At 35.6% G+C, this 27,220-nt stretch overlaps 1 protein-coding gene across 2 annotated transcripts in view; it reads left to right on the plus strand.

Annotated features, from left to right (window-relative positions):
* The window catches only part of COL4A5 (collagen type IV alpha 5 chain), a gene marked incomplete at its 5' end in the record, with an annotated part of 234,983 nt that extends 222,447 nt beyond the window's left edge, over window positions 1-12,536 (plus strand). For both annotated transcript variants that reach the window (XM_080795346.1, XM_080795345.1), the window contains 5 exons: window positions 2,021-2,233; window positions 8,578-8,755; window positions 10,686-10,800; window positions 11,129-11,301; window positions 12,439-12,536. In XM_080795346.1, the coding sequence (XP_080651472.1) occupies window positions 2,021-2,233; window positions 8,578-8,755; window positions 10,686-10,800; window positions 11,129-11,301; window positions 12,439-12,520 (761 nt within the window). In that variant the 3' untranslated portion in view covers window positions 12,521-12,536. The remainder of the gene's footprint in view (window positions 1-2,020; window positions 2,234-8,577; window positions 8,756-10,685; window positions 10,801-11,128; window positions 11,302-12,438) is intronic.
* Window positions 12,537-27,220: the final 14,684 nt, after the last annotated feature.

A 27,220-nucleotide genomic window follows, 5' to 3' on the forward strand; every position in this document is an offset into this window, starting at 1 on the left:
GGAAAATTGCCAGTATTAGAAAAGCATAGAAAGCTTGTTTTTATTTATGTGTTTAGAATACTGAGAAACAGTTTTTCCTCAAAATTAGGTTTTTCTAGGTATTCACTATACTTTCCTGTTCTGATAATTTTCAATATGTTGATTTAAATCCCGTGACCATCTTGAAACTATTGCGAATCTTTCTACATTTTAAAATATGACAACAGAGTGTAATTTCCCCCATAAAATAATATAATTAGTAATATAGTTTTAAGGTTTATAAAGTTTTAAGTGCTACCCATAGGGCTTTGAGAGTCAGAGTGGCATCTTATACTGAGATGACAAATTGATTTTCAGGTTTTTAGTTCATTCATTAGTGGGTACTTCTGATCATATTGAATCTGGTATCCACTAGATTTCCAGTATGTTCTAAAGCTACTTCCAAAGAGAATTTGAATCACCTTGCAATAAAAAATAACAGAGGAGCTTAATAGACATTTTCCAAAGAAGACATACAGATGGCAACAGACATATGAAAAGATGCCCAGCATCACTAATGATCAGGGAAATACAAATCAAAACAACAATGGGATATCCCCTTATATACATCAGTATGGCTAGAATCAAAAAGAAATAAGTGTTGGTAAGAACGTGGAGAAAAAGGAACACACACACACACACACACACATACACACACAGAGGAATATTACTTAGCCATAAAAAAGAATGAGATCTTGTCATTTACAACAACATAGATGGATATAGAGGGTATAATGCTAAGTGAAATAATCAGAGAGAGAAAGATAAGTACCATATGAGTTTACTCATATGTGGAATTTAAGAAACAAACAAACAAAGGAAAAAAGAGACAAATAAAAAAAAACAGACTCTTAAATACAGAGAACAAACTGGTGGGTACCAGAGGGGGAGGTGTGGTTGGGGTGAGTGAAATAGATAAAGGGAATTAAGAGTACTTATTTATCATGATGAGCACTGAGTAATGTATAGGATTGTTGAATCACTGTATCATATACCTGAAACGAATAAAATACTGCTTGTTAACTATACTTCAAGAAACAAAATAAAAGTTAAAAATTAAAAAACACACTGAAGTAAGATTGCTAGCAGAAATAAAAGATCATAAACTCATTAGATTTTTAATACGTGTTAGCAACTCTAGACAATATAAATATAACTCTAAATAATATAAACATAAAGAATTTTTATTGGCAAAAAAAAGAATATTTATTGGCAGAAAATATCAGTGGCAACAAGGCAGACTAGTAATACCTATGGCCTTCCTGGAACTGATACCCTGCCATTTCATTAACTGTGTATCAGGGAAGAAACAAGTTAGTGTCATCTTCATCACATATGAGCTTTGCTGTGAAGTTTCCCCAGAGTGAAAATACATATACACAGTGGCAAAAGGCCTGTGTATAAAGATAATTTTAAAATAGGCTCAAATCAAGGACTAAACAGAGAAACAGAACCAGCAGTAAATTGAAAATAGACATTTTGAAAAGGCTGCTTTAGTAGTGCCCTGCCTATTCTCTAAACAAAAAGGTATGCCTGAGAATAATTCTCCAGACAGATTCAAAGGAAAATGTTTTTCAGCACTGAAACTGGCAGACTGATGGCAACCACACCCTTCCTTTCATGATGAACAAAACAGCAGACTGAAATTTTGTCATGGGCTTTGGACTCCTTTAATAGAGCAAGAGACTAGATAACACACAGACTTCCCAAACAAGCATCATTTCTTCCCATGTAATGTTCCATCACCCAGTACTCATTATATAGTACCTAATGTTGACAACCAATTCCATTAGAAAAAATATATATATTCAAGTCTCTTTGAGGGCAGGAACCGTATTTTATTTATCTCTAAATCCGTGATATCTGACAATACCTTAAAAGGCACTCTGTAAATATTGATTAAATTAGCCAATCAAATGAGATCATAATGTTTTGTCACTAGCCATAAATATAGGATCAGGGCTTACTTAAATTTTGTATACTGATGATTCCATGAAAATAGGTACCCGTGGTTTGGATGGTCCCCCTGGACCAGATGGTATGCAAGGTCCCCCAGGTCCTCCAGGAACTTCTTCTATCGCCCATGGATTCCTCATCACACGTCACAGCCAGACAACAGATGCACCACAATGCCCACATGGAACTGTCCAGATTTATGAAGGCTTTTCTCTCCTGTATGTTCAAGGAAATAAAAGAGCTCACGGTCAAGACTTGGGTGAGATAACTGGCATCATGTTTTTTATTATGTGTTTCATTTTGTTTTGAAAATCCTGTTGGGTTTTGGAGTAGCCTTGGACAAGTATATCTCCCTAGTTTCGGGGGGCTTCCAAATTGCAGACCATGTCAAGGGCAGCCAAATATATTCACTGTAAGTTTTAAATAAATAATACATTACTCTAAAAGCATTAGATAGCTAGTGTGAGGTACAATTCTTGGCCTGAAGCAGCACATTTTGGGGAAGGCCATATGTGCTCTTTTGTTAGCTTAGTTATTAAGAAAATAGATTCCCTGGTCTCTCTATGGTAGGTATAATAGTTGCTTGAGTGGGCAGTGTTTTTTCATAGGAGATAGTTTTTTTCTTCTCTGACACTGGTCTTCAATAAGTTGAAAGGTACGTTCTGAAGAGAACCTTGATTTCTAAATCGAAGAAATTAGGGCCATTTCTTAGTTATGCTAGTTTATATGTCCTAAAATAAGTGTCATAGCTTTATGAAGTATTAACAGAGTAGATTAAAACTATGTAAAGCACCATATTTCTGTATAAAATACACTTCATTTAATGTGTTCCCGTGTGTCATCTCTGTACTGTGGTGGGCAGATTTGTTGATGGGATGAAACTGGACTGGATGACTCTCAAGACATCTTCCAATTCTCCACATTTTCTTTTCTGGAATTTTTGACTTTGGATTTCAAAGCCCCATTGACCTGTGGCTGCCAATTTTAGGGATCATTATCCCCTTTGTCTCCATAAAAATAATTGAGAAGATAGTCTGGGCTCCCAGTTTCTGGGGTCTCCATAGTAAGAGGCCTCCTGAGGTCTCTTTAGCTAGGCTATTTTGTGAAAATACTTCAGCAACAGAGACCTCCAGAGGTCTTCTCTGCTCACTCTATTCTCCGGTCATGTGGCCACACCTGCCAGGGAGTGCTGCCCCACTGGAGTACACATCTCCACCAACAAGGAAGCCAAGAGTCATGGGTCATTTTATGAAGCCAAATAAAGGAGGAGTTTGCCCACCAACTTTCTTCTCCCACTTCTGCTTTTCTTTGTCTCTTTCTCATCTTTCCTCTGCTATTTTTCCTTCCCACATTTACTTTCCATAGGTGGCATCTTCTTTTTCTAATTCTATGATTGACAAATCTTCATGGTGAAAATGTTCTTGTCTTTTATGTAAATCCCTCTAGTCTTCCTCCCATAAAACTCTTCTCCTTTTAGACCATTCTGTCTTCACTATTAGAATCTTAACTTGTACCTATAATCAAGCTTATAAACTTCAAATCCCTGACTTAATAGGGAACCATTAGAATTTTTTGAGCACCGTGAAATTAAAAAATTTAATTCAAAGAGAAAATGGAATCTGCTATCCATTATCTCACTGTAACTTGTCAAAATGCATGTATTTGGTCAAACAAGGGCTGTCATACTATGCATTCAGACTTGGAGGCTACTGGCCCTGATTCAGGTACAGTATAGGCCTCAAACATGGGAAGGCCATGATATGGGACCTAAGATCCCAGGAGTGATCCCAGGTTGCAGAGTCTCTTCTATGGCTCACACAGGGGTCAAATTGGAGAGAGCTTGCTGGCTAAGCAAAGGATACAGACAGCTATAGCTTTTATGTTAAAGAAACAATCACCTGATCAAATAAATACAGTCTATGTTGGATTACTGGAAGGATTGTGGTGTGTAAAACAAAGCCAAAGACAACTGAAAGAATGGGAGATTATTATTTGCAAATGACATAACAGATAAAGGACTAGTATCTAAAATCTATAAAGAACTTATCAAACTCAACACCCAAAGAACAAATAATCCAATTGAGAAAGGGGCAGAAGACATGAATAGACATTTCTGCAAAGAAGACATCCAAATGGCCAAAAGACATATGAAAAAGTGCTCAACAGCAGTCAGCATCAGGGAAATACAAATCAAAACCATAGTGAGATACCACCTCACACCAGTCAGAATGGCTAAAATTAACAAGTCAGGAAACGACAGGTTGACAAGGATGCAGAGAAAGGGGAACCCTACTGCATTGTTGGTGGGAATGCAAGCTGGTGCAGCCACTCTGGAAAACAGTATGGAGGTTCCTCAGAAAGTTGAAAATAGAGCTACCCTACGACCCAGCAATGGCACTACTGGGTATTTACCCTAAAAATACAAATATAGTGATCCGAAGGGGTACATGCACCCGTATGTTTATAGCAGCAATGTCCACAATACCCAAACTATGGAAAGAACCTAGATGTCCATCAATAGATGAATGGATAAAGAAGATCTGGTATATAAATATAGTGGAATACTATGTAGCCATCAAAAGAAATGAAATCTTGTCATTTGCAACAACATGGATGGAACTAGAGGGTATTATGCTAAGTGAGATAAGTCAATCAGAGAAAGGCAATTATCATATGATCTCTGTGATATGAGGAATTTGAGAGGCAGGGCAGGGGGTTGTGGGGAGTAGGGAAGGAAAAAATGAAACAAGATGGGATCAGGAGGGAGACAAACCATAAGAGACTCTAAATCTCACAAAACAAACTGAGGGTTCCTGGGGGGTGGGGAGGTAGGGATAGAGTGGTTGGGTTATGGACATAGGGGAGGGTATGTGCTATGGTGAGTGCTGTGAAATGTGTAAGCCTGATGATTCACAGATCTGCACCCCTGGGGCAAATAATACATTATATGTTAATAAAAACAATTTAAAAATTCAAATGTGAAAACAATAAAAAAAAAAGTTGTGGTATATACATCTATATACAATGGAATACTATGCAGCCATCAAACCCCCAAAATCTTGTCAAATCTTGCAACAACGTGGTTGGAACTAGAGGGTATTATGCTAAGTGAAATAAGTCAGTCAGAGAAAGACAATTATCATATGATCTCACTGATATGAGGAATTTGAGAAATAGGACAGAGGATCATAGGGGAAAGGAGGGAAAAATGAAACAAGACAAAAACCAGAGAAGGAGACAAACCATAAGAGACTCTTAATGTCAGGAAACAAACTGAGGGTTGCTGGAGTGGAGGGGGGTGGGAGGGATGGAGTGGTGGGGTGATGGACTTTGGGGAGAGTATGTGCTATGGTGAGTGCTGTGAATTGTGTAAGACTGATGGATCACAGAACTGTACCCCGAAACAAATAATGCATTATATGTTAATTAAAAAAAAAGAAAACGGATGGATTTAGCACTGGTAGGTGTTGGATTCAGTTCTTATCTCCATCACTGAATGCACAGGTTTGAGTTAGTCACTACCTCTTAGCCACTTTTTTGTGTATAAAATATAAGAAAATATTGGTCCTATATCTTTCTTGATCATAGGTGTGAAAATCAAATTGGAGAATGGAAATCAAAGTACTTTTTATTTATAAAGTAAATTAAAAATAAAACATTACTGCTTAATTGGGGACAGGGCTGGAGATATCCTTGGTCTCAGAAAGAAAAGAAAAGGAAAAGGTACATAAAAGGAAGGCCCATAATGATGAGAAGATGGGTGTTTGGTTGCATCTATGCTTTAGGTTGCATACAATGAAGCAGAATTTTGAATAGTCTCCAAATTTTCGGAGAAAATTTTGAAGAAAAATCTCATGAATTCTCAATGCCTTTCATTTTCTAAAACTATAAGGCTTTAATACACTAATGATTCTTAATATTTTTTTTGCTCCTATACAGAACAGTTTTAGCATTCCATTTGTTACCGCCACCCTCTTTTTTTTTTATTAACATATAATGTATTATTTGTTTCAGGGGTACAGGTCTATGATTCATTAGTCTTACATAATTCACAACACTCACCATAGCACATACGCTCCCCAGTGTCCATCACCCAACCACCCTATCCTTATCCCTTCCCTCCACACCACCCCCAGCAGCCTTCAGTTTGTTTCCTGATGATCCTTATGATCCTCCGTCCTGTTTCTCAAATTCCTCATATCAGTGAGATCGTATGATAATTGTCTTTCTCTGACTGACTTATTTCACTTAGCCTAATACCCTCTAGTTCCATCCACATTGTTGCAAAATTTGGCAAGATTTTGGGGTTTTGATGGCTGCATAGTATTCTATTGTATTTATATACTAGATCTTCTTTATTCATTCATCTGTTGATGAACATCTAGGTTCTTTTCATAGTTTGGCTATTGTGGACATTGCTTCTATAAATATTGGGGTGCATGTGCCCCTTTGAATTACTACATTTATATCTTTAGGGTAAATACCTGGTAGTGCAATTGCTGGGTCATAGGGAAGCTCTATTTTCAACTTTTTGAGGAAACTCCATGCTGTTGTCCAGAGTGGCTGCACCAGTAAATCCATCCATTTTCAGTTATTCCAATTTGTCAGTCACTCTCACATGACCTTGAGTTAGTCACCTTTCTCTGAGCCACATTTTTTCCTCTGAAAAAAGAATTAATTAGGCTAAATCAATGATTTTCAACCTGGATAAGTTTTGAAAAGATTCCTAGACACATCCCAAACCTCTTATACAAAAATTCCCAATGATGATGATGACCCATTAGGTTTAAGAACTTTGGTCTTTTATCAGTCATCTTCAGTCTGAGATAAACATATTCCTTTGGATACATAAGGAATTTCCAAGAACTAAATAGGCATAATTTTAAAGGAATCAAATTTCAAATCCTCAATTTTCATACGTACTTTCTCCTGAAGTTGAACTGCCTATGTATATACTTTGGATAATCCTGTTTCCCACATCCCCGTTCACTATCACCCATCTCCCACTTTATGAAAGAATCATACTATTGTGTATTGCCGTGAAGTGTGAAAACCTCTGGGGACAAATTCAAAGGGACAACTCAAAATAATGGTTTCATTAAAGTCTCCATTAACTGAGGCTCTATAATTCCCTCTAATCCATCTCATTAGAAAATGCATTTCCCAACAAGTTTACTTTTTGTATTTAGTAATTATCAAAATTTATAATATCTGTTTTTTTTATAAATTCCCAATATAATGATGACAATTTAAAAAATATTTAACATGTAAAGTCTTATGATCATAGAAAGTTTTTAAAAGTTATTATAGATTATTTTTTCAGAGAAATATGATAGGATAATCAAGAAAAAACTTAAAAAACACACTAGGAAAAACTGTGTGAGAACAGTGCAATTGACATATAATTTCCAGTTGCAAAAGGAGCATTGAATGACTTCCGCTTGTTAAAGATAAGTTTATGTACCTTAAAAAATGTTTATTGTTAGGTTTCAAATCATTATGTTGGATATATTTAAAAGAGAGAGAGAAAGTTTGTTTTTAAATATAATATATTCACAAAACACTAGACATGACAGCTGGTAACATTACCATGAGAGACTGTGGACTCTGAAAAACAACCTGAGGGTTTTGAAGGGGCGGGGTGGGAGGGTGGGGGAACCAGGTGGTGGGTATTAGGGAGGGCACAGATTGCATGGAGCACTGGGTGTGGTGAAAAAACAATGAATACTGTTACGCTGAAAATAAATAAAAAATTTAAAAAAAAAAAAAAAAAAGAAATGTAGTTTGCAAAGTCCCAGGCTCCAGTATCACAAAGTGGAGTATAGAAAGGTAGCTTTGGAGCCAAGAGACAATAACCAATACCTTAATAACCGGCATAGTATCAATTTGAAATTCTGATGAAAAGTTTTACACCTAAACTTAAAAATGTGTGAGGGGGTACACCATTTTTCATCATTCTTTGGTGAATAAGAATAAAAGAGATAAATTTTAGAGTTATATGTAGAGATATAGATAGATAACCTCTATTGCTCTTACTAGTTCTGAATTTTTTTCCGCTTGCATCCTTCCTTTCTCTCTTTGTTTTTTCCTTTTTATTATTCACCGCCAAAACTGTTCATGGTTCCTGTGCGTATTGGTCAGCACTACCATTGTCCCTAGGCCCAAAGAGATTGCAAAAACAAACAAGATACATACTGAGGATGTCTTGGAAGAAGAGAGGATAGCCTGGAAAGGAAGTACTAACAAGACATTATAAGAGCTCTGTGTGTGTTCTTCACTTTTTCATAATAAATTGCTCAATATTCTCCATAAGACACCATTATTTATAAGTACATCACCAGTGTAAAAACAATGTTGGAGAATATATAATGAACTGCAACAATAAATGTCTATATAAATTATAAGATATTTCCCGATTTTAGAAATGTTAAAAATATAAGTAAACATGCATCTTATAATTGAAGACCTAAAACAAAGTGTATTTATTATCTAAGAAACATAGGCAAATTTCTCCTTGGTAGGTTGTTTGTTAGGGTTTCAAAAGAAACTAAAGTATCATCATCGTATATAGTCCTTCATCCTTTTCTCCCCAATTCTTCCTAGGGACGGCTGGCAGCTGCCTTCGTCGCTTCAGTACCATGCCTTTCATGTTCTGCAACATCAATAATGTTTGCAACTTTGCTTCAAGAAATGACTATTCTTACTGGCTGTCCACCCCAGAGCCCATGCCAATGAGCATGGAGCCCCTGAAGGGCCAGAACATCCAACCATTTATTAGTCGGTGAGACACTGGTTTAGCTTTGACTTTTACCAATCCCCAATTAGTTTAGCTAGTCAGAAATGAGTCTAAAGCTAATAATTTGATCATGTTCTTCTCAGGTTCGGTAGGACAGAGGTGACTTTATAATATCCAGTTAAGTATTTAGTTTAAGCCATATTAATTGGGGATTTGCTTTTAACCAGACCCCATGATAGACTTAGTATGATATACAAAGAAATCAGATGAATAATTATGCAAATTTGTGTAAATTAATATAATATATATCACTCTTGGCTAAATGTTACAATAGATCTAATAAAATGTTATAAAAACATGAGGAAAAGAATGTTTAATTTTAATTGGATAAATTTGGGATAACTATGTGAAAGAAATGTATTTTGACCTGATTAGTACTTAAAGGATGGGGAGGACTTGAGATACAGGTGGTTGTAAAGGGGAAGGGCATACTAGGCAGAGAACATGGGAATGGGTAGTAGGTTGATATGTCTAGAATGTAACTTGTAAAAGTTGCATAGAGGGAAGAGTTTAGAAAGTTATCTCGGACCCAGATTGTAGAAGGCTTTCAGTGTAAGGTTTTATTTTGGAATTAATCTGGTTTATAATGGGGAGCTTTGAAAAGTGCTTGAGCTATACTTAAGGGAAAATTACAGAACCATCGACATGTAACATAGATTATAGAGGAAATGGTCCTAAAATAGAGAGACCAGTTAGATTGAAGGTATTGCTGTAGTCCTGATAGGAATGGATTGGAACTGTCAGTGGGGGACATGTATCACTTTAATCCAATAGATAGGATTTGGTTGTTGATAAGTTATGGGACAGAGGGAGTGATAGCTGAGGTTTGGAGCATGAGTAACTAACAGGAGAGAGGTACCATTAGTATAGACTTCCTAGGGTTTTGCCACATTAGAACTCTAGTCTAACTCAATCTCCTAGGCCTTTGAGATACTGTCATTTTCATTCTGATCATGGCCCAATTGATTTAGGAGTCTACTAACCATAAAGGAGGAATCATTGGAAAGTCTAGTTTATTTAACATTGAATATAAAGGTTAAACCTAGTTCAGTATCTCTTAGTAGTAAATTCATGGTGCCCTTTTTAGTCCCAACTCTTGGGAGTAAATGGTCCTTTAAAGGTATTATTTTATTTTTTATTTATTATTTTATTTTTATATTTTATATTTATTTATTTATTTTATTTATTTATTATTTATTATTTTATTTATTTATTATTTTTCTTTTGTAGAAAAATTCACCAAATTGGTTCAGTCATATGTCAGAAGGTCCCTTCATGATATTTATTAAAGATTTGGTAGACTTGGCAACATATTTACTGTGTTGCTGCTTTACTTAATTTTATAAATTTAAGCCACATCTCCATGTGCCTGGGTAGCTGCCCAGCATTCTGGAAATGCTGTATTTCTCTAGATATAGCCAAATGGTTAGTAAATATCCTTTGGAACAAAAATAATGGGTGGGGTTTGAGAAAGTATCTGTTTCTTGTCTTTTCCTGTTCACCAGACATTGTTCTTACCACAGTTTCGGCATTACTAAATGTCTACCATCCAGTTAGGCATTTTGACAGCAAGTAGTATGTGCAGTACATGAAGCCAAACTCTTACAGCGATTATGACATTGACTATAGCAAGTATGAATACAAATTTAAGGCAGAATGGAAAATGAAAATGCTATAGCAGTGGTTGTGGAGTTTCTTTAAATAAGGCTTACAGTTGTCATTTATAAATTTATTAAGTATATTGGGAGATAGGGCTTATGAAAAGCAACTCTTGAAGTGCATTTTTCTCCTGCTTTTGTGAGCACAGAAGACACCTTAATGGGCATCTATACCAAGAAAGCTTGGAAAGAAGAAGGATTGCTAGTTCCCACGTACTCACTGTGCAGATTGTGTTCCCCTCCCTTTCCCTTACCAGATGTGCAGTATGTGAAGCTCCAGCCGTGGTGATTGCAGTTCACAGTCAGACCATCCAGATTCCCCATTGTCCTCAGGGATGGGATTCTCTCTGGATTGGCTACTCCTTCATGATGGTATGAAATACTCTTCCTTGCCTTTGTCATTGTAGCTAACTGCCTATCATATCTATCTTCCTAATACAGTGAATCCCTGCCATTTGCATAGTAAGAAGCTTGAACTTCAAATAACTTCTGTCCAAATATTGTGTTTCCCTTCACATATTTTCTGGAATATATTTTCATAATCTGCCTGTTGCTTCTGTTGAGTACCCTTGGTTTCGATACCATTCTCTTATTTCTTGCCCTAGATCCTTCACTGGATTTGAATTTGGGGTCATATTTAACACATATCATTGGGTATTCACTAAGGTATGAGTGGCACATTTTTCCTTATCTTTTCTAGCACACAAGCGCAGGAGCAGAGGGCTCAGGTCAAGCCTTGGCCTCCCCTGGTTCCTGCTTGGAAGAGTTTCGTTCAGCTCCCTTCATTGAATGTCATGGGCGGGGTACCTGCAACTACTATGCCAATTCCTACAGCTTTTGGCTAGCAACTGTAGATGTGTCAGACATGTTCAGGTAAGGCACTTCCTTCAAAAGTACTAGGGAAGAGAGAAGCAATTCATGGATTGTTTATACCCAACACATGTTGAAGATTTAGTGGACTGTGTTTTTCATTTGTGCTTGTTCTTTTCGTATACCTGACTCAGGACAGAAAAACAGACTTGGCTAATGTTAGCTATGTATGCTTTCAGATGGCTTGGTAGTAGTAATCCTTCAGTAGCAAACACACAAAGTAAGGAAAGGTTATAACCTTTCAAACCTGCTCAACAGTAATTGAGCTGCTCAACTAGACAGAGGCTACCCAGGAATTGAAGATTAAAGCTGTGATCTATGATCCCTGCCTCAGTCCAGTGATCTCTTTGCCCAGGATCTTATCTTTTCTCTTCTCTCCTTTTCTTTTCTATTCTTTTCTCTTCTCTTCTCTTCTCTTCTCTTCTTTTCTTTTCTTCTGAGAGAGAAAGAGAGAGCATGAGACAGGAGTGGGGAGGAGAAGGGGGAGAGAGAGAGAATCTTAGGCAGGCTCCATGCCCATGGAGCCTGATGAAGACTTGATCTCACAACCTTGAAATCATGACCTGAGCTGAAATCAAGAGTTGGACATTTAACCAACTGAGTCATGAAGGCGCCCCTTTCCCAGGATGTTTTCAATGCTCTTATCCAAGTGTCTGAATGAGTAAGACCACATATAGTATATGTACTTCAGGATACTTCAGTCTTGGTAGGTCCTTTAAATTAGATTTTTTTTGTTTAAATTAATTTTTATATATTGCTTCTTTTGAGTTATCATTAGTTGATATTATTCTTAAAATTGTCTTTTTGTATTTCATATGCATATGTTTTATCATTTATTCATCATTAGTTGCTCAGATCTCCTTCATTCTAGGACTATTAGAAAAATGTTTAAGAGATAAAGAGGGAGAGACAAATAGAGGAAATAGTGGTAGAGAGAAGAGTCACAAAAATAACTATGACCACTAATGGCTCTTCAGCCATACCAGTTACTGCACTAGATCACATTGCTCAAAAGTTAGTGATTAAGTCATAGGAGAGCTACTTAAGCAAAAATAGGATGTTTGTGTATGAATCTGAACCAATAATAGAATTGAAAAACTAGAAAAGGCTAATTTGATTGTCTTGTTTCTTATCTCCTAGCAAACCCCAGTCAGAAACACTGAAAGCAGGAGACTTGAGGACACGTATTAGCCGATGTCAAGTGTGCATGAAGAGGACATAACATTTTGAAGAATTCCTTGTGTGTTTTTAAATGTGATATATATATATATATATATATATATATATATATATATATATATAAAATTCCCAGGATGCAACGTCTCACTCCTCCCAACTTTACCACTGCTGCCACCAATGGTGCTACTATATATGACCAAGAGAACATGCTGACTAGTAACCATGAAGATACAGATGTACCTCAACAACGTGCCAGAGCAATGTCTCTATTAGTTTTCTATGAATGAAATAAGGAATTTACTTCTTGGGTCCAGAATGACTTTCCCCAGGATTATAAGATGAAGATTATATATGTTGCCCAGTAACTTACAACAGTATGTTAAAAGTTAAATAAAGAGAAGAATCACACTGAGTAAAATAAAAGACTGCAGTTTGGGGGAAGAATTATTTTTCATGGTGCTACTAATCCTACTGTATCCCAGGTTTTTAATATAAAAGTGTTAAGCTTATTTTGCTCTGTAAGTAAAGAATGTGTATATTGTGTAAACAGCCTTTTAGCTCAAAGTGTTGACTCATTTCGATGTGACCTGGCATGTATCACTCTTTATAGACAACCTACGCAAATGTAGAATACAGACAACAAGATTTTGTATCCATGTTTACCAAACTGAAAGAATTTATATTCTTACATCAAGTTACTACTTAGAGTAAATTTATTTTGAGTTCTATCTCCTAAATTCTTATTTGACTTTTTTTTAAAAATATAGGTCATTTTAGTTACTTTAATCAGAATTTTAAATGTTCATGTTACATACCAAATTATAATATCTAATAGAACATTTTCTCTTTTGCTGTACTCTTCAAGATTCTTAATACTAGATGCCCTCTTTTTAAATGTTTCTTACATCTTGTTTTTGCTCATCCCTAACTAGGCAAAATCCTGCCAAATAATTTTGAGAAACAAAAATATGCAAAAGATGATGATTTGTTCCCTGTGCTGCTTCTGTAAGAATTATTTTCCTGTGATCTCTTGGTTAGTCTTCTCTCTTCAGTTACAAAGCCAATTAATGTTTCTTCCTCTTTTTTAATTTTAAACATTTTATTATAAATAGCCATAGAATACCTTATTTCCCTAGTTGTCCTCTTTTCACTTCATGTTTTTTAACTCACCAATATCGATTTAATTAAAGATATCCTATGTTGTAAGAATGGATTGTTGTGTATCTCTTCAGACTATGTGTAAAAATCTGCTCATTTACAGATGGATTACACATCTTCATATCAACAAATAGTCCCTTCTCAGAGAATGATTCCAAAATCAATGATTCCAAAGAGGTTTCTGCAGATTTTGATCACTCACAGCTGATAGAAGACATGGAGTAATGTAAACTTTTTCTAATAGACCTAACAACCCATTGGAAAGTACTTTTACAATAAAAATGTATTAACAATATTGTATTGATGGCGATGGCTGAGAGAGGAAGAACTACTTGCTATTTAGGGAAGAATTCATTAATAATGGTTAAAAATAGATTAATGAGTTAATATTCCTGATGAATAAGAATGTACACATGTAGCTCTATAGTTGAGAACTTGCTAAAAGTAAGAGGCATTAAAAGCCTCTATAATAAAATTTGTATTTCAATTAAAATATGAAACAACCAAAACAATTTTGAGAATTTGAGACCCTAATATGAACCCATGCAAAAGCTAAAGCTTAGAGTCCATAGTTGTAGAAGTTAGATTCTAAAGAATGGTAACTACTTAATAATACTGTTCATTTCAAGACTAGCCACATGTATATTCTAGCTTTATTTTTTGATATAACCACGTGAGTGAAAACACTAATGCGTAATTTTAAATGAAAACATGATATTGCATCACATAGATTTTTCTACATGCTATATACACCTAAAGGTTGTTCCTTGGGTTACAGTTGCAAGCACTACTTTCAGAGATTTTGCTGTTTGTTGCTTTCCCTCTCATTTTTATCTGGTTGAAAACATTGCCTCAGAAAGAACCTAACATTTTAATGGTTGCATGTGATGTAGTCTATGTGTTTCTTAACCCCCCAGCTATCCCCAGTCCTGCTCTGTTGTTTAAAGTACATGAATTCAATCCATTCCAGGACCTTAATGTTGTTGACCCTCCCTTGCCACTGAATAATGAAAGATTATTATGATGTAACTGCTCTAGTAGTTAGTTACCTATAGTGAGTTTTATAGTCATACATGCCTAATGGTTTTCCCACATACACAGGCAATGGATAAGCTGTTCTTCCTTAACCAAATACAAGTAGTTACTACATCTACAAACCGAGTGATATACATATGGTTGGTGTTACACTCATCACTTCCAAGCTTCCAAAGAGGTACCATTGGACATTCTGTGATTGTACAGTGTATTTTCTCATTTGGCCAAATTTGATGAACCCTTTATTTCTTGTGGTGTCTGTGAAGTTCTTTGCCTCAATTGGCATGGTTAATTGAAAACTCACTGGTTATACCAAGCCATCAGAAGGTTTATTCATATGTTAATCACAAGAGGGCACTATTGCCTATAAAAATAAATAAGCATGTGTAATGATTTGTGGAGCTCATTGTTGATGGTGGTGGTGAAGTCCTTTGAAGCTCTCCCTCCAGATTCTTGTTTTAAGCTTCATGTATTCTTTCTTCCTCATAAAGATCAACAAGTATTTTAAAAGGTGGCCCAGTTTCCCAATGTCTGCATCCAAAAGAAGGGACAGCTTTGCTATGAAAGATTTTCTTAAGATCCTGATTAGGAATTGGCTCTGGTAGTACGTCCCATGCCTCTCAACACAGAAGCGAAGTGCAATCACTTTTTCTGGCCAACACTTCAGTTGGCTTCTTTAGCAGAGAAGTTCTGTTCTAATGCTGCACTATACAAACACCCTCATCCCTAGGCAGCTCCAAAATCAACTGAATAATATTTATAAATCATACATCATTTATTTTAAAGCACTGGTTTCTGGAGTATATTCAGGATGTTTGGAAGGTTTCTATGGTGGAAGTACTCATAAGTTGGGACACTGAAGTAATAAACCCAGATAGGCCTGTCTTCCAAGTTCGACAACAACAAACATTCATTAGCTATTTATTAGCTGTATAGCACCATGACAGATAACAATCCAAAATCAACTCAACCAGAAGGATAGTCATTATAATATATACTACTAAGAAGAGGTATGCTTTTCCATCCTGACTACCAAATCTTACTAATTCTAAGTTAGACTGGAATAGATCATGAGGCATTTTGCCAGCACTAGCTATCCTGAGGAAGCTGGCTCATCAAGCCATTCCGTAACAGGTGGACAAGCTAAGATCACACGTGTGTAACTTTGACTCTATTTCTCTATGTAGTGAATTGTGTGCCCAACGTATGATCTAATGAGATGACAAATTGTTGACATTATGGAATTTTCTCTTTTGTTTTCCTTTTCCAGATTCTCATGGCATTCTTTGCCCTACTTTCTGCACCCAGAGGGTTCCTGTGCCCTCTGGCTTTTGGTTGAGTTCAACCAATGGGATACCCTGCAGGATAGAAGAGCAAAGGAAAAGACTGATGTTAGGGTATTTATTTTCATGGGGCACATGTGACCTCAGGTCGGCTTGTGCTCTTTAGTTGAATGTCCCTGCTCCTCTCAAGATGATCTGCCCTTTGAAATTATTTGCCATTCTGGTTCCAGTCACTAATTTCTTCTCATCTCTTCAGGTCTATTTATGATAAGTCTGCTGCTGCTATGCTGCTAGTCCTGGATTTCTGCATTACCTTTTGTGGTTCCCCTACACACCACCTGTATCTCTTTTTTTTTAAATTTTTTTTTCACCTGTATCTTTCTAATTAAACTCTCCTCAGATTATCCTAATTTAGTGCCTTGTCATTTCGCTATTGATACCCTGACAAATGCACAACTGCTTCTAGTCTCTAAAATCTGGTGGAGGTGCTTTATTCTATATGTGGGAAAATGAGTAGCATCTTCCACTTTGAACTGAGGGATAGACCAACAGAAATGTGAATTAACATTACTTAATCTAAGACCTAGCTTACCAAGCTTTATTGAAAGCTGCATTCCAAGGTTATTAGGGTGAAATGAGACAAAATATGTTCATCATGGCCCTAAATTATTTAGTTACTTTTCTAAATATTGCTCTACTGAATCTCTAAAAAAAAAAAACATACATTTTAACTTCCCCCTAGGTGGTTATTTGCCTTGCTCCATCCTACTCCAAATGAAGAATCTTAGTTGCCCAACTGGGAGACAAGATCCTAAACATTGTTAACTGATCTTTGAAAGCTTCAGAAAGAAAATTCCTGCTGGTGCTATGTCCACCGGAGAAATTTGCCAAGCCAGTTTTACATGTCTGCAGTCAATAAAAGCAACCCACAGTGTTACTAGGCCAAGAAATAAACAATTTAAACCACCTAAAATAAGTGGTTTCTAGCCTCAAGAACCTCTACGACAGGTGAGCCCACAGAAGCACTTCAGATCTGCTTCCCTTCTGTTCATCAAGGGTACAAGAGGGAATGCTTAGACTGGAGATTACAGAAGATGGCACCAACTCTAAAGCCAAAGGCAGTCAGATTACTCACTAATTTCAACCAGGTCCAGATGGAGCCTACCAAGAGGTGACTTTTTAAAGACCGTTCTTAATTTTGAAGTAAAATTGCTTTCTGGTTGATTTCCTCAAGGCCAGTAAAGTGCTTGCTATTGCCAGTTTATCACAAGCCACAACAGTAAACCAGTTGTCAGATCTTTGTCCCTCTCTGACACAATAATTTGACCCTTGTTTGGGCTCTAAGGAAGACTATACCTGATGCCTCAGTAGCAACATAAGTAATACCTTACATTTATATAGTTCTTATTAAAATGTAATTCACCACACATTATGTCATCTGAGCCTCAGCAACCCTGATGTATTCAAACAGTGCAAGGATTAGTCTCCATCTACAGATGCAGAAGCCAAGCCTTACAAAGGTTACGTGACTATCCCAAGGTTACCAAACAAATTATTAAGTTCTTTTTCACTCAAAACCTAATCATCACTTTCTAGTCCTGAAAAATGCCTGTATCAAAAAAATCAGAATCCTGTGTGATGGAGACTCTTAGCACTACAGGGGTCTCTGTCGCATGAGAAGTAATGAACTACATGCTTTGGGAACCTGTTCCCAGTTACAGATGAGTGTTTTTCACAGCAACTGAGGTCCCTTAGTATTAGCCCTGGGACACAAGGGACTTACAGTGAATTCATTGTATTTTAGGATACTCTTGTTGGTCTGGTCTAAGCCTCTGCAGCTAAAGAAAACCTTGTGAGTCTGGCCTGGTGCCTACCTCACTTGAGCTTCTTCGGGACTCTTGAATCCGGACAAGCTCCTGGAATTTGAATGCCCTAGTCTGAGAACTTTCCAGCACTACTACTATTCAAGTAGGAACCAGTGTGTCTTGATTGTTATGTAGACCTCACACTATGCAGATACCATCTATCTTCTATTATAGATAATGCACAACACACTCCGTGGAGGGGAAAATTTCTTTATAGTTCCAACAGGAAAGTTTGTCATTTTTCATTTACATTAATATACACTAAACACACAGAGAAGCAACTTGAGTTCACTATAACCTCCATTGGTCATGTTTCACGTGTAGTAGCTTTCCTTATTTGGCTCCCTTCAGCAGAAATTTAGGCTGGGAATCAGATGAACAAACATCGAGCCAAGTGGGCCAAGCAGTATGTGGTTATTTATCATATTAGAAAGGCGGTAAATGTTAGACAAGCTGGAAAACATCTAGACTAAAATAGGGCCCTACTTAGTTTATAGTAATCAGTAGAGTAGCAAGGCAGACTTTGAGATTACTAGGTTTGAATATGTTCTTAAAGTTGACTGTGTACTTTCAGATGTGCAACTGTTGCCCATCTCAAGGCCAGCAGAAGCACACAGAACTCCCACCATGGAGTGGAAAGAGATAAGAGCCTAAAGCCATTCTCATAAACACATCCTTCTCTTGGTCTGAGAAACCAGTGTATTTTTTCTGACCTCTCTGAGCTAGCAGAAGCAGCCATGGGCACAAGACAATGTGTTATGCCTTTTTTCCTTATGACTGTCATTTTGCTTCATCTATTTTGAAATAGGTGCATAAATATTTATGATTGTTTCATCCTGTTGATGAAATGATCCCTTTATCATTATGCTAATGGTCATATGGTAAAGAAATTGTTAATACTCTTTGCTCTGAAATCTACATTGATAACAATGTAGCCATCCAGCTTTCTTTGTGTTAGTGTTAGTATGGTCTATCTTTTTCCAGTCACCTTACTTTTAATCTTGTTCTCTCTCTCTCTCTCTCTCTATATATATATATATATATATATATATATATATATATATATATATTCTTAAAGATTTTACTTATTTATTTGTTGGAGAGAGAGAGAACACAAGCAAGGGAGGAGCAGACAGAGGTAGAGGAAGAAGCAGGCTTCCCACTGAGCAGGGAGCCTGATGTGGGACTCCATCCCAGGACTGTGGGATCATGACCTGAGCCCAAGGCAGCCACTTAACAGACTGAGCCACCCAGGCATTCCCCTCTCGATATATTTGAAGGACATTTCTTTTAGGCAGCGAATAAATAGTTGGATCTTGCTTTTTTATACATCGAACAATCTTTGTTCTTTAGTAGACCACATTTAATGTGGTTATTGAAATGGTCAGGTTTAAATCCATCATCTTGCTATTTGCTTTCTATTTGTATCATTTGTATTTTGTTCACTTTTTAATGCCTGGTTTTAGATGAGTGAAATGTTTATTTCTGATTTCATTTTATCTTCTTTGTGGTATATTAACTATAACATTCTGTTCAATTTAGTGACTGCTTATCACAATCTACATTGCAGTTATATAATACCAGCTTACATATGCTTTAAGAATGTTACAATAGTATACTTTCAATTCTCCCCTCCTGAGCTTTGTGCTATTATTTTCATACAAGGTAGTTTGAATGTTATAAACCCCATACTACATCCTTATTATTTTTGTTTAAACAGTTCGTTCTCTTTTTTATTTGATATGACTTACATACCATGAAATTCACTCTCTTAAAGTATATAACTAAATAGTTTTTAGTATATTCACAAAGCTGGGCAATCTTCACTAATTCCAGAACATTTTCATCACCTCAAGAAAAAAAAAAAACATACCCATTAGCAGTGACTCCCTATTCTCCCCCCACCTCCACTTCTCCCTCCTTCTCTATCCCCAGGCAACCACACCAGTCTTCTTTCTCTCTCTAGAGATTTGCTTACTCTGAACAAACTGATGGTTGCCAGAAGGGAGGGGGTGAGGGAGAAAAGGAAAATGGGTGAAAAAGAGTGGGAGGTACAGGCTTCCAGTTAAGGAATGAGTAAGTCATGGGAGTAAAAGGTACAACATGGGAATATAGTCAATGGTATTATAATAGCATTGTGTGGTGACAGATGGTAGCCACATTTGTAGTGAGCATAGTGTGACATACAGAGTTGTTGAGTCACTATGTTGTCTGCCTGAAACTAATGTAATGTTGCATGTCAACTACACTTCAATGAAAGTAAAATAAAAGATTTACCTACTTTGGACATTTCATATAAATGTAGTCATGTAATATATGGCCTTTTGTGCCTATTTTTTTCACTTACCATGATGTTTTGAAAGCTCATTCATGTTGTAGCCTGCGTCAATACTTCATTTCTTTTCTTTTTTTTTTTGAGTTGAGGTGAAATTCACATAACATAAAGCTAATAATTTTAAAGCAAACAATTAAAGTGGCATTTAATACATTCATGTATGCAATACATACATGTATGCAACCATCGCATCTATCTGGTTCCAAAACATGTTCATCATCCCAAAGATAGACTCATAACCATCGAGCAGTCACTTCCCACTCCCCAAAGCCCCTGGCAGCCGCTAATCCACTTTCTTTCTCAATGGATTTTCTTATTGTGGATGTTCATGTAAATGGAATCATACAATATGTATGGCATTTTTTGTTTGGTTTCTTTCATTTGACACTGTGTTTTTAAGATTCAACCACATTAGACCCCATATGAGAACTTCAGTCTTTTTTATGTATATATTTTTTAAAGATTTTATTTATTTATTTGACAAACAAAGATCACAAGTAGGCAGAGAGGCAGGCAGAGAGAGAGGGAGAAGCAGGCTCCCCGCTGAGCAGAGAGCCCGATGTGGGGCTCGATCCCAGGACCCCGGGATCACGACCTGAGCCGAAGGCAGAGGCTTTAACCCACTGAGCCACCCAGGTGCCTCTTTTTTATGTTTAATAATAATTTATTTCATGAATATAGCATGTTCTGTTTATCTATTAATACATTGACATTTGGGTTGTTTTTATCTTTTGGTGATTGTGAATCATGCTGTTATGAACATTCATGTCCAAGTATTTGTTTGAATACCTGTTTTCAATTCTTTTGAGTATGTACCAAGGAGTAGGTCTATGTTTAATTTCATATAGTAGGTCATATAGTAGGTCTATGTTTAATTTCTTGAAGAATTTATCAGACGATTTTCTAATAGCAGATGCACCATTTACATTTCCACCAGCAATGTACAGATGTTCTAATTTTTCCACATCCCTTCCAAAATGTATTTTTCCAATTTTAAATTATAACCACCCAGTGTGTGTGAAGTGGTCTCATTGTGGTTTTGATTTTAATTTCCCTAATGATTAATGATGTTGAATATCTTTTTGTGAGCTTGCTGGTCACTCATATATCTTCTTTAGAGAAATGTCCATTCAGATATTTTACCAATTTTTAAACTGGGTTATTTTTTCACTTTATTTTTGAACCATAAGTGTACTTTATATATTCTGAATATTAGTCCCTTAGCAGATATATGATTTCCAAACGTGTTCTCCCATTCTGAGGGTTGTCTTATTAATTTCTTGATGGTGTCCTTTAAAGTACAAAAGACTAAATTCTGGTGGAATTCCACTTATCTCTTTTTCCTTTCACTGTCCTTGCTATAGTTATCATATCTAAGAAACCATTGCCTCAACCAAGGTCATGAAGATTTGCCCCTGTTTTCTTCTAAGAGCTTTATATTTGTAGCTCTATAATTAATTCTTTAATTCATTCAAATTAATTTTTATACATGGTGTGAGGTAAGGGTCCACCTTCATTCTTTTGCATGTAGCTATCCAGTTGTTCCAGAACCATTTGTTGAAAAGACTATTCTTTCACCCCACTGATATCTTGGCATCCTTTGAAAAATCAATTGACCGTAGATGTATGGGCTTATTTCTGGACTCTAAATTCCATTCCACTGATCTATATGTCAGTCTTTATGACAGTACCACACAGTCTTGATTACTGTAACGTTTTGTAAGTTTTGAAATCATCAAGAGTGAGTCTCCCAGCTTTGTTCTTCTTTTCCAGGATTGGCTATTCAGGGTTCTTTGATTCCATATGAATTTTAGGATCAGTTGTCACTTACTTCAAAAAGAAAAAAAGAAGAAGTAGTCAGCTGGGACTTTGATAGATTGCCTTGAATCTGTGCACCACATGGGGAATATTGTATTTTAACAATATTAAGCCTTCCAAACCATAAATACTAGATGTCTTTCCATTTATGTAGGTCTCTTTAATTTTTTTCAGTGTTGTGTTATAGTTTTCAGTGTACAAGTATTGTACTTCTTTTGTTTAATTTATTCCTAAGTATTCCATTCTTTCTAATACTACCGTAAATGGAAGTGTTACCTTAATTCTTGTTTCAAATTGTTTATTGCTAATGTATACAAATATAATTTTTGGATGTTGATCTTATTGTTATAACTATGCTGAGTGCATAGCAATATGCTGAATTCATAGCAATATTACATATATGTTATAACTATGCTGAGTGCATAGTTATAAGATATAAGATCAACATGGGAGACTGTGAACTCTGAGAAACAAACTGAGGGTTTTGGAGGGGAGGTGGGTGGGGGGTTGGGTGAGCCCTGTGGTGGGTATTAAGGAGGGCACGTATTGCATGGAGCACTGGGTGTAGTGCATAAACAATGAATCTTGGAACACTGAAAAACTTAAATTAAAAAATAATAAAATAAAATAGATATTGTAAAAATGTATAACATTTCAAGATATTATAAAAGAATAGAATAATAAAAAACTATGCTGAATGCATTTGTTAACTCTAATAATTTCTAGTGGATTCTTATGATTTTCTGTATATAAAGTCATGTCATCTGCAAATAGAAATACTTTTAATTCTTTCCAATCTTCATGCTTTTTTTATTTGCCTAATTGATCAGGACAGAAACCCTAGCTAAATATTTAATAGAAATGATAAGAATGGATATCTTTTTCTTGTTTTTAATCCAAGGGGGAAGGTTTAAGGTTTTCATCCATAAGTATGATGTTAGCTGGGGTTTTTTGTTTTTTTCATAATTGCCCTTTATCAGATTGAGGCATTTTCCTTCTACTGCTAGTTGTTTGGTGTTTTTATCATGGAGGATTGTTGGGTACTGTCAGATTCTTTTTATGCATCAAGATAATCATGTGGGTATTTTTTCTCATTCTATTAATTAGGTATATTATACTGATTGATTTTAATACATTGAATGAACCTCATATTCTGGTATAAATCCCACTTAATTTCGGTATATAATCCTTTTAATGTGTTTTGCTAGTATTTTGTTGAGGATTTTTTGCATCAATATTCATAAAAGATACAGATCTGGAGTTTTCTCATAGTGTCTTTGTCTGACTTTATTATCTGCATATCACTGGCATCATAAAATGACTTGGGACGTGTTCCTTCCTCTTCAATTGTTCGGAAGAGTTTGAGCAGGATTGGTGTTCGTTCTTCTTTAAATGTTTGGTAGAATTCACCAGTGAAGATATCTGGTCCTGTGCTTTTTATAACTTGCTTAATTGGATTTGCTAGTGATTTGTTGTTGTTTTTTAAAAGATTTTACATCTATATTTGTAAAGAATACTGGTCTGCAGTTTTCTTTTCTTGTAATGCTTTTCTCTGGTTTTGGTAACAAGATTTTGGTGTCCATGAAGTATTGGCCTCATTGAATGAGTTGGGAAGTTTTGCCTCCTCTTCCATTTTTTGGAAAATTTTGTGAATAATTAGTGTTAGTTCTTCTTTAAACACCTATTAAAATTCATCAGTTATCTGATCCTAGGCTTTTATTTGTGGGGAAATTAAATTATTTAATCTCTTTATTTGTTATATCTCTTCAGATTTTCCATTTCTTCTTGTTAGTTTGGGTAGTTTGTGTCCTTCTAGAGATTTGTCTATTCCATCTAGTGTGTCTAATTTGTCTACATACAGTTGTTTATTATTTTATAGTGATTTTATTCTGTAATGTCAGTTATTTTATTCTTTATAGAGTTATAGTATTCTTTTATAGTTATTTTTATTTCTGTAATGTCAGTAGTAATGTTCCTTCTCTCATACCTGATCTTAATAATTTGAGACTTCTCTCTTTTTGTCTTGGTCTGTTTAGCTAAAAGTTTGTCAATTTTATTAATTTTTCTCAATGAAGCAACTTTTGGTTTTGTTGATTTTTTCTATTGTTCTTCTACTCTCAACTTCATTGATTTCCATTCTAATATTTACTATTTCTTTCCTTCTGCTTGCTTTTGACTTAGTTTATTCTTTGTGTAGACTTTTTTTTTTAAGTAATCTCTACACCCAGGGTGGGGCTTGAACTCATGACCTGGAGACCAAGAGTCACATGCTCTGCCCACTGGGCCAGCCAGGCACCCCTTTCTGTAACCTTTCAAGGTAGTAGGTCAGGTATTAATTGAGATCTTTTGGGTCTTTTAAAAATATAAGCATTTACAGTAATAAATTGTTCTCTAATCACCACTTTAGTCATACCACATAGGTTTTAAAGTGTTTTAGTTTTGTTTTCATTCATCTTCAAGTATTTTCTAATTTACTTTGTTATGTCTTCATTTAACCATTAGGTATTTAAGAATGTGTTATTTAATTCCACATATTTGTGAATTTCCCAATTTCCTACAGCTAATTTCATTCTGATGTTGTCAGAGAACAGACTTTGTAGGACTTCAGTCCTTTAAAATTTATTAAGATGTTTTTATGAGTTAATATATGGTCTATCCTGGATAAAGTTCCATGTGCTCTTTAGACAGTGTGTATTCTGTGTTGGGTGGAGTATTCTACAGAAGTTTATTAGATGTAGTTGATTTATAGTGTTGTTCAAGGTTTCTATTTTCTTGGTGATCTTATGCCTCGTTCTATCCATTATTGATATTAGGGTATTCAAGTATCCAAATATTATTGTTAGATTGTCTATTCATCATTTCTGTCAGATTTTGCTTCCTATATTTTGGGACTCTGTTCTGAGATATCTAGATATAGATACAGATATAGAGATACATAGATACTTTCCATACACTGTTATAAAATGTCTTTTTATTTTTGTAAAATGTCTTTGTCTCTAGTAACAACTTTTCTCTTAAAAGTTCATTTTATTTGATATTAGTATAGCCAGTCACCTCTCTTTTTGTTACTCATGGCGTGGTGTATTTTTTTCTATCCCTTTACTTTCATTCTATTTGTGTCTTTGAATCTAAAGTATGTCTCTTGTGGTCAGCACAAAGATAGACCATGATTTTTATATCCATTCTGCCAATCTTTTTATTTTGGTTGTATTATTTAATCTATTCACCTTTATTTTTGAGAGGGAGAGAGTTGAAGTAGGGGCAGAAGGAGAGGGAGGGAGAGAATCCCAAGCAGGCTCCACTCCTGGGATGGAACCTGATGTGGGGCTGGATCTCATGACCCTGAGATCATGACCTGAGCCAAAATCAAGAGTTGGATGCTTAACCAACTGAGCTGCCCGGGTGTCCTTTAATCCATTGACATTTAATGTAAGTACTGATAATGTAGGGCTGGTGACTGCTATGTTGCTCCTTGTTTTTTATATCCTATATATTTTTTGTTTCTACATTTCTCCATAACTTCCTTCTTTTGTATTAAAAAGCATTTTCATTCCCTTGTCATTTTTAAAATTCTACTTATTTGGAGTTATTTTCTTCTTGTTTGCTGTGTGGATTACAATTAACATCTTAAGTTATAACCATCCAGTTCAGTTAAATGGCAACTTAATTTCAATAGTATATAAAAAGTTTTCTTGCATATAGCTTCATTATCTGTCCTTCTTTGTGCTTTTATTTTAATAAAAATTACATCTTTATACATTACATGCCCATCAGCACAGATTTATGATTATTGCTTTATGCAACTGTCCTTTACATTCAGAGAAAAAAGAGTTAAAAATAAAATACACATATATACTCTTTTTAAAAGATCTTTAAATTTATTTGTCAGAATGAGACACACACACACACACACACACACAGAGAGAGAGAGAGAGAGAGAGAGAGAGAGAGAAAGCACAAGCTGGGGGAGCACCTGGCAGAGGGAGAAGCTCAGCAGGAAAGCTGATGTGGGACTGGATCCCAGGACCCTGGAATCATGACATGAGCTGAAGGCAGACACTTAACCAACTGAGCCACCCAGATATCCCCTCTTTTTTTGTATTTACCTATACAGTTACCTGTACTAGTATTCTAGTACAGGTAAGAATCCATGTGGATTCTAGTTACTGTCTAGTATACTTTCATTTTAGCCAAAAATATACCTTTTATTGTTTCGTATATTTTCTATATTTATATAAATATAATATAAAATATAAATAAATATTTCTTCTATTTCTGTATGGTGAATTCTCTCAGTGATTGTTGATCTGAATATGTCTTACACTCTCATTCATTTTTGAAGGATAGTTCTATGATAATAGGATACTTTGTTGATAGGTTTTTTTTTTCTTTTAACACTTTGAATATACTGTCCCGATAATTCTAACCTCCTTGGTTTCTGATGAGAAATTCCCTAGTAATATTATGAAGGATCCCTTGTACATGATGAATTGCTTCTGCAATGCTGCTTTGAAGATTCTTTGTCTTTGACTTTTGACAGTTTGATTCTAATGTATCTTGGTGAGATTCTCTTTGAGCTATTTCTATTTGGAGTTCATTGAACTCTTTAGATGTGCAGATTAATGTATTTCATCAAATTTTGGTAGCTTTTGTTTACCATTTCTTCAAATATTCTTTCTGCCCTTGTGTCTCTTCCTTTTCCCTCTGGGACTCCTGTTATTAGGGTTGTTGATTCACTTGACAGGGCTCCATAGTTCTCAGATGGTTCTACTCCGTTTTCTTCATTCTTTTTTCTTTCTATTCCTCAGACTGGATAATCTCACTTGACCAATCTTCAGCCGTGCCAAAAGCTTATTTCTTCTGCAAGTTCAGATATACTGTTGAGCCCCATTAGTGAATTTTCCATTTCAGTTTTTGTACTTTTCAACTCCAGAATTTCTTATTGGTTCTTCTTTCATTTTTAAAGTATTTATTTACTTTTTTTCTTGTTTTTATTTAAATTCCAGTTAAAAATATGGAATTCCTTATGAATTTGCTTGTCATCCTTGTACAGGGCCATGCTTATCTTCTCTGTATTGTTCCAATTTTGGTATATGTGCTGCCAAAGTGAGCACACTTGTTGGTTCTTTTTAACTAATTTCTCTCTTTGTATTAACATTCACTATTTAGTGAGACATGTTCTCATATTCTCATGGTTCCCTTTGCTTTTAAGAAAACTGATATTGCTGATTTAAAGTGATTGTCTAATT

This window comes from Martes martes (genome assembly GCF_963455335.1).
Source record: "Martes martes genome assembly, chromosome: X".
In the NCBI taxonomy this organism is placed as follows: domain Eukaryota; kingdom Metazoa; phylum Chordata; class Mammalia; order Carnivora; family Mustelidae; genus Martes; species Martes martes.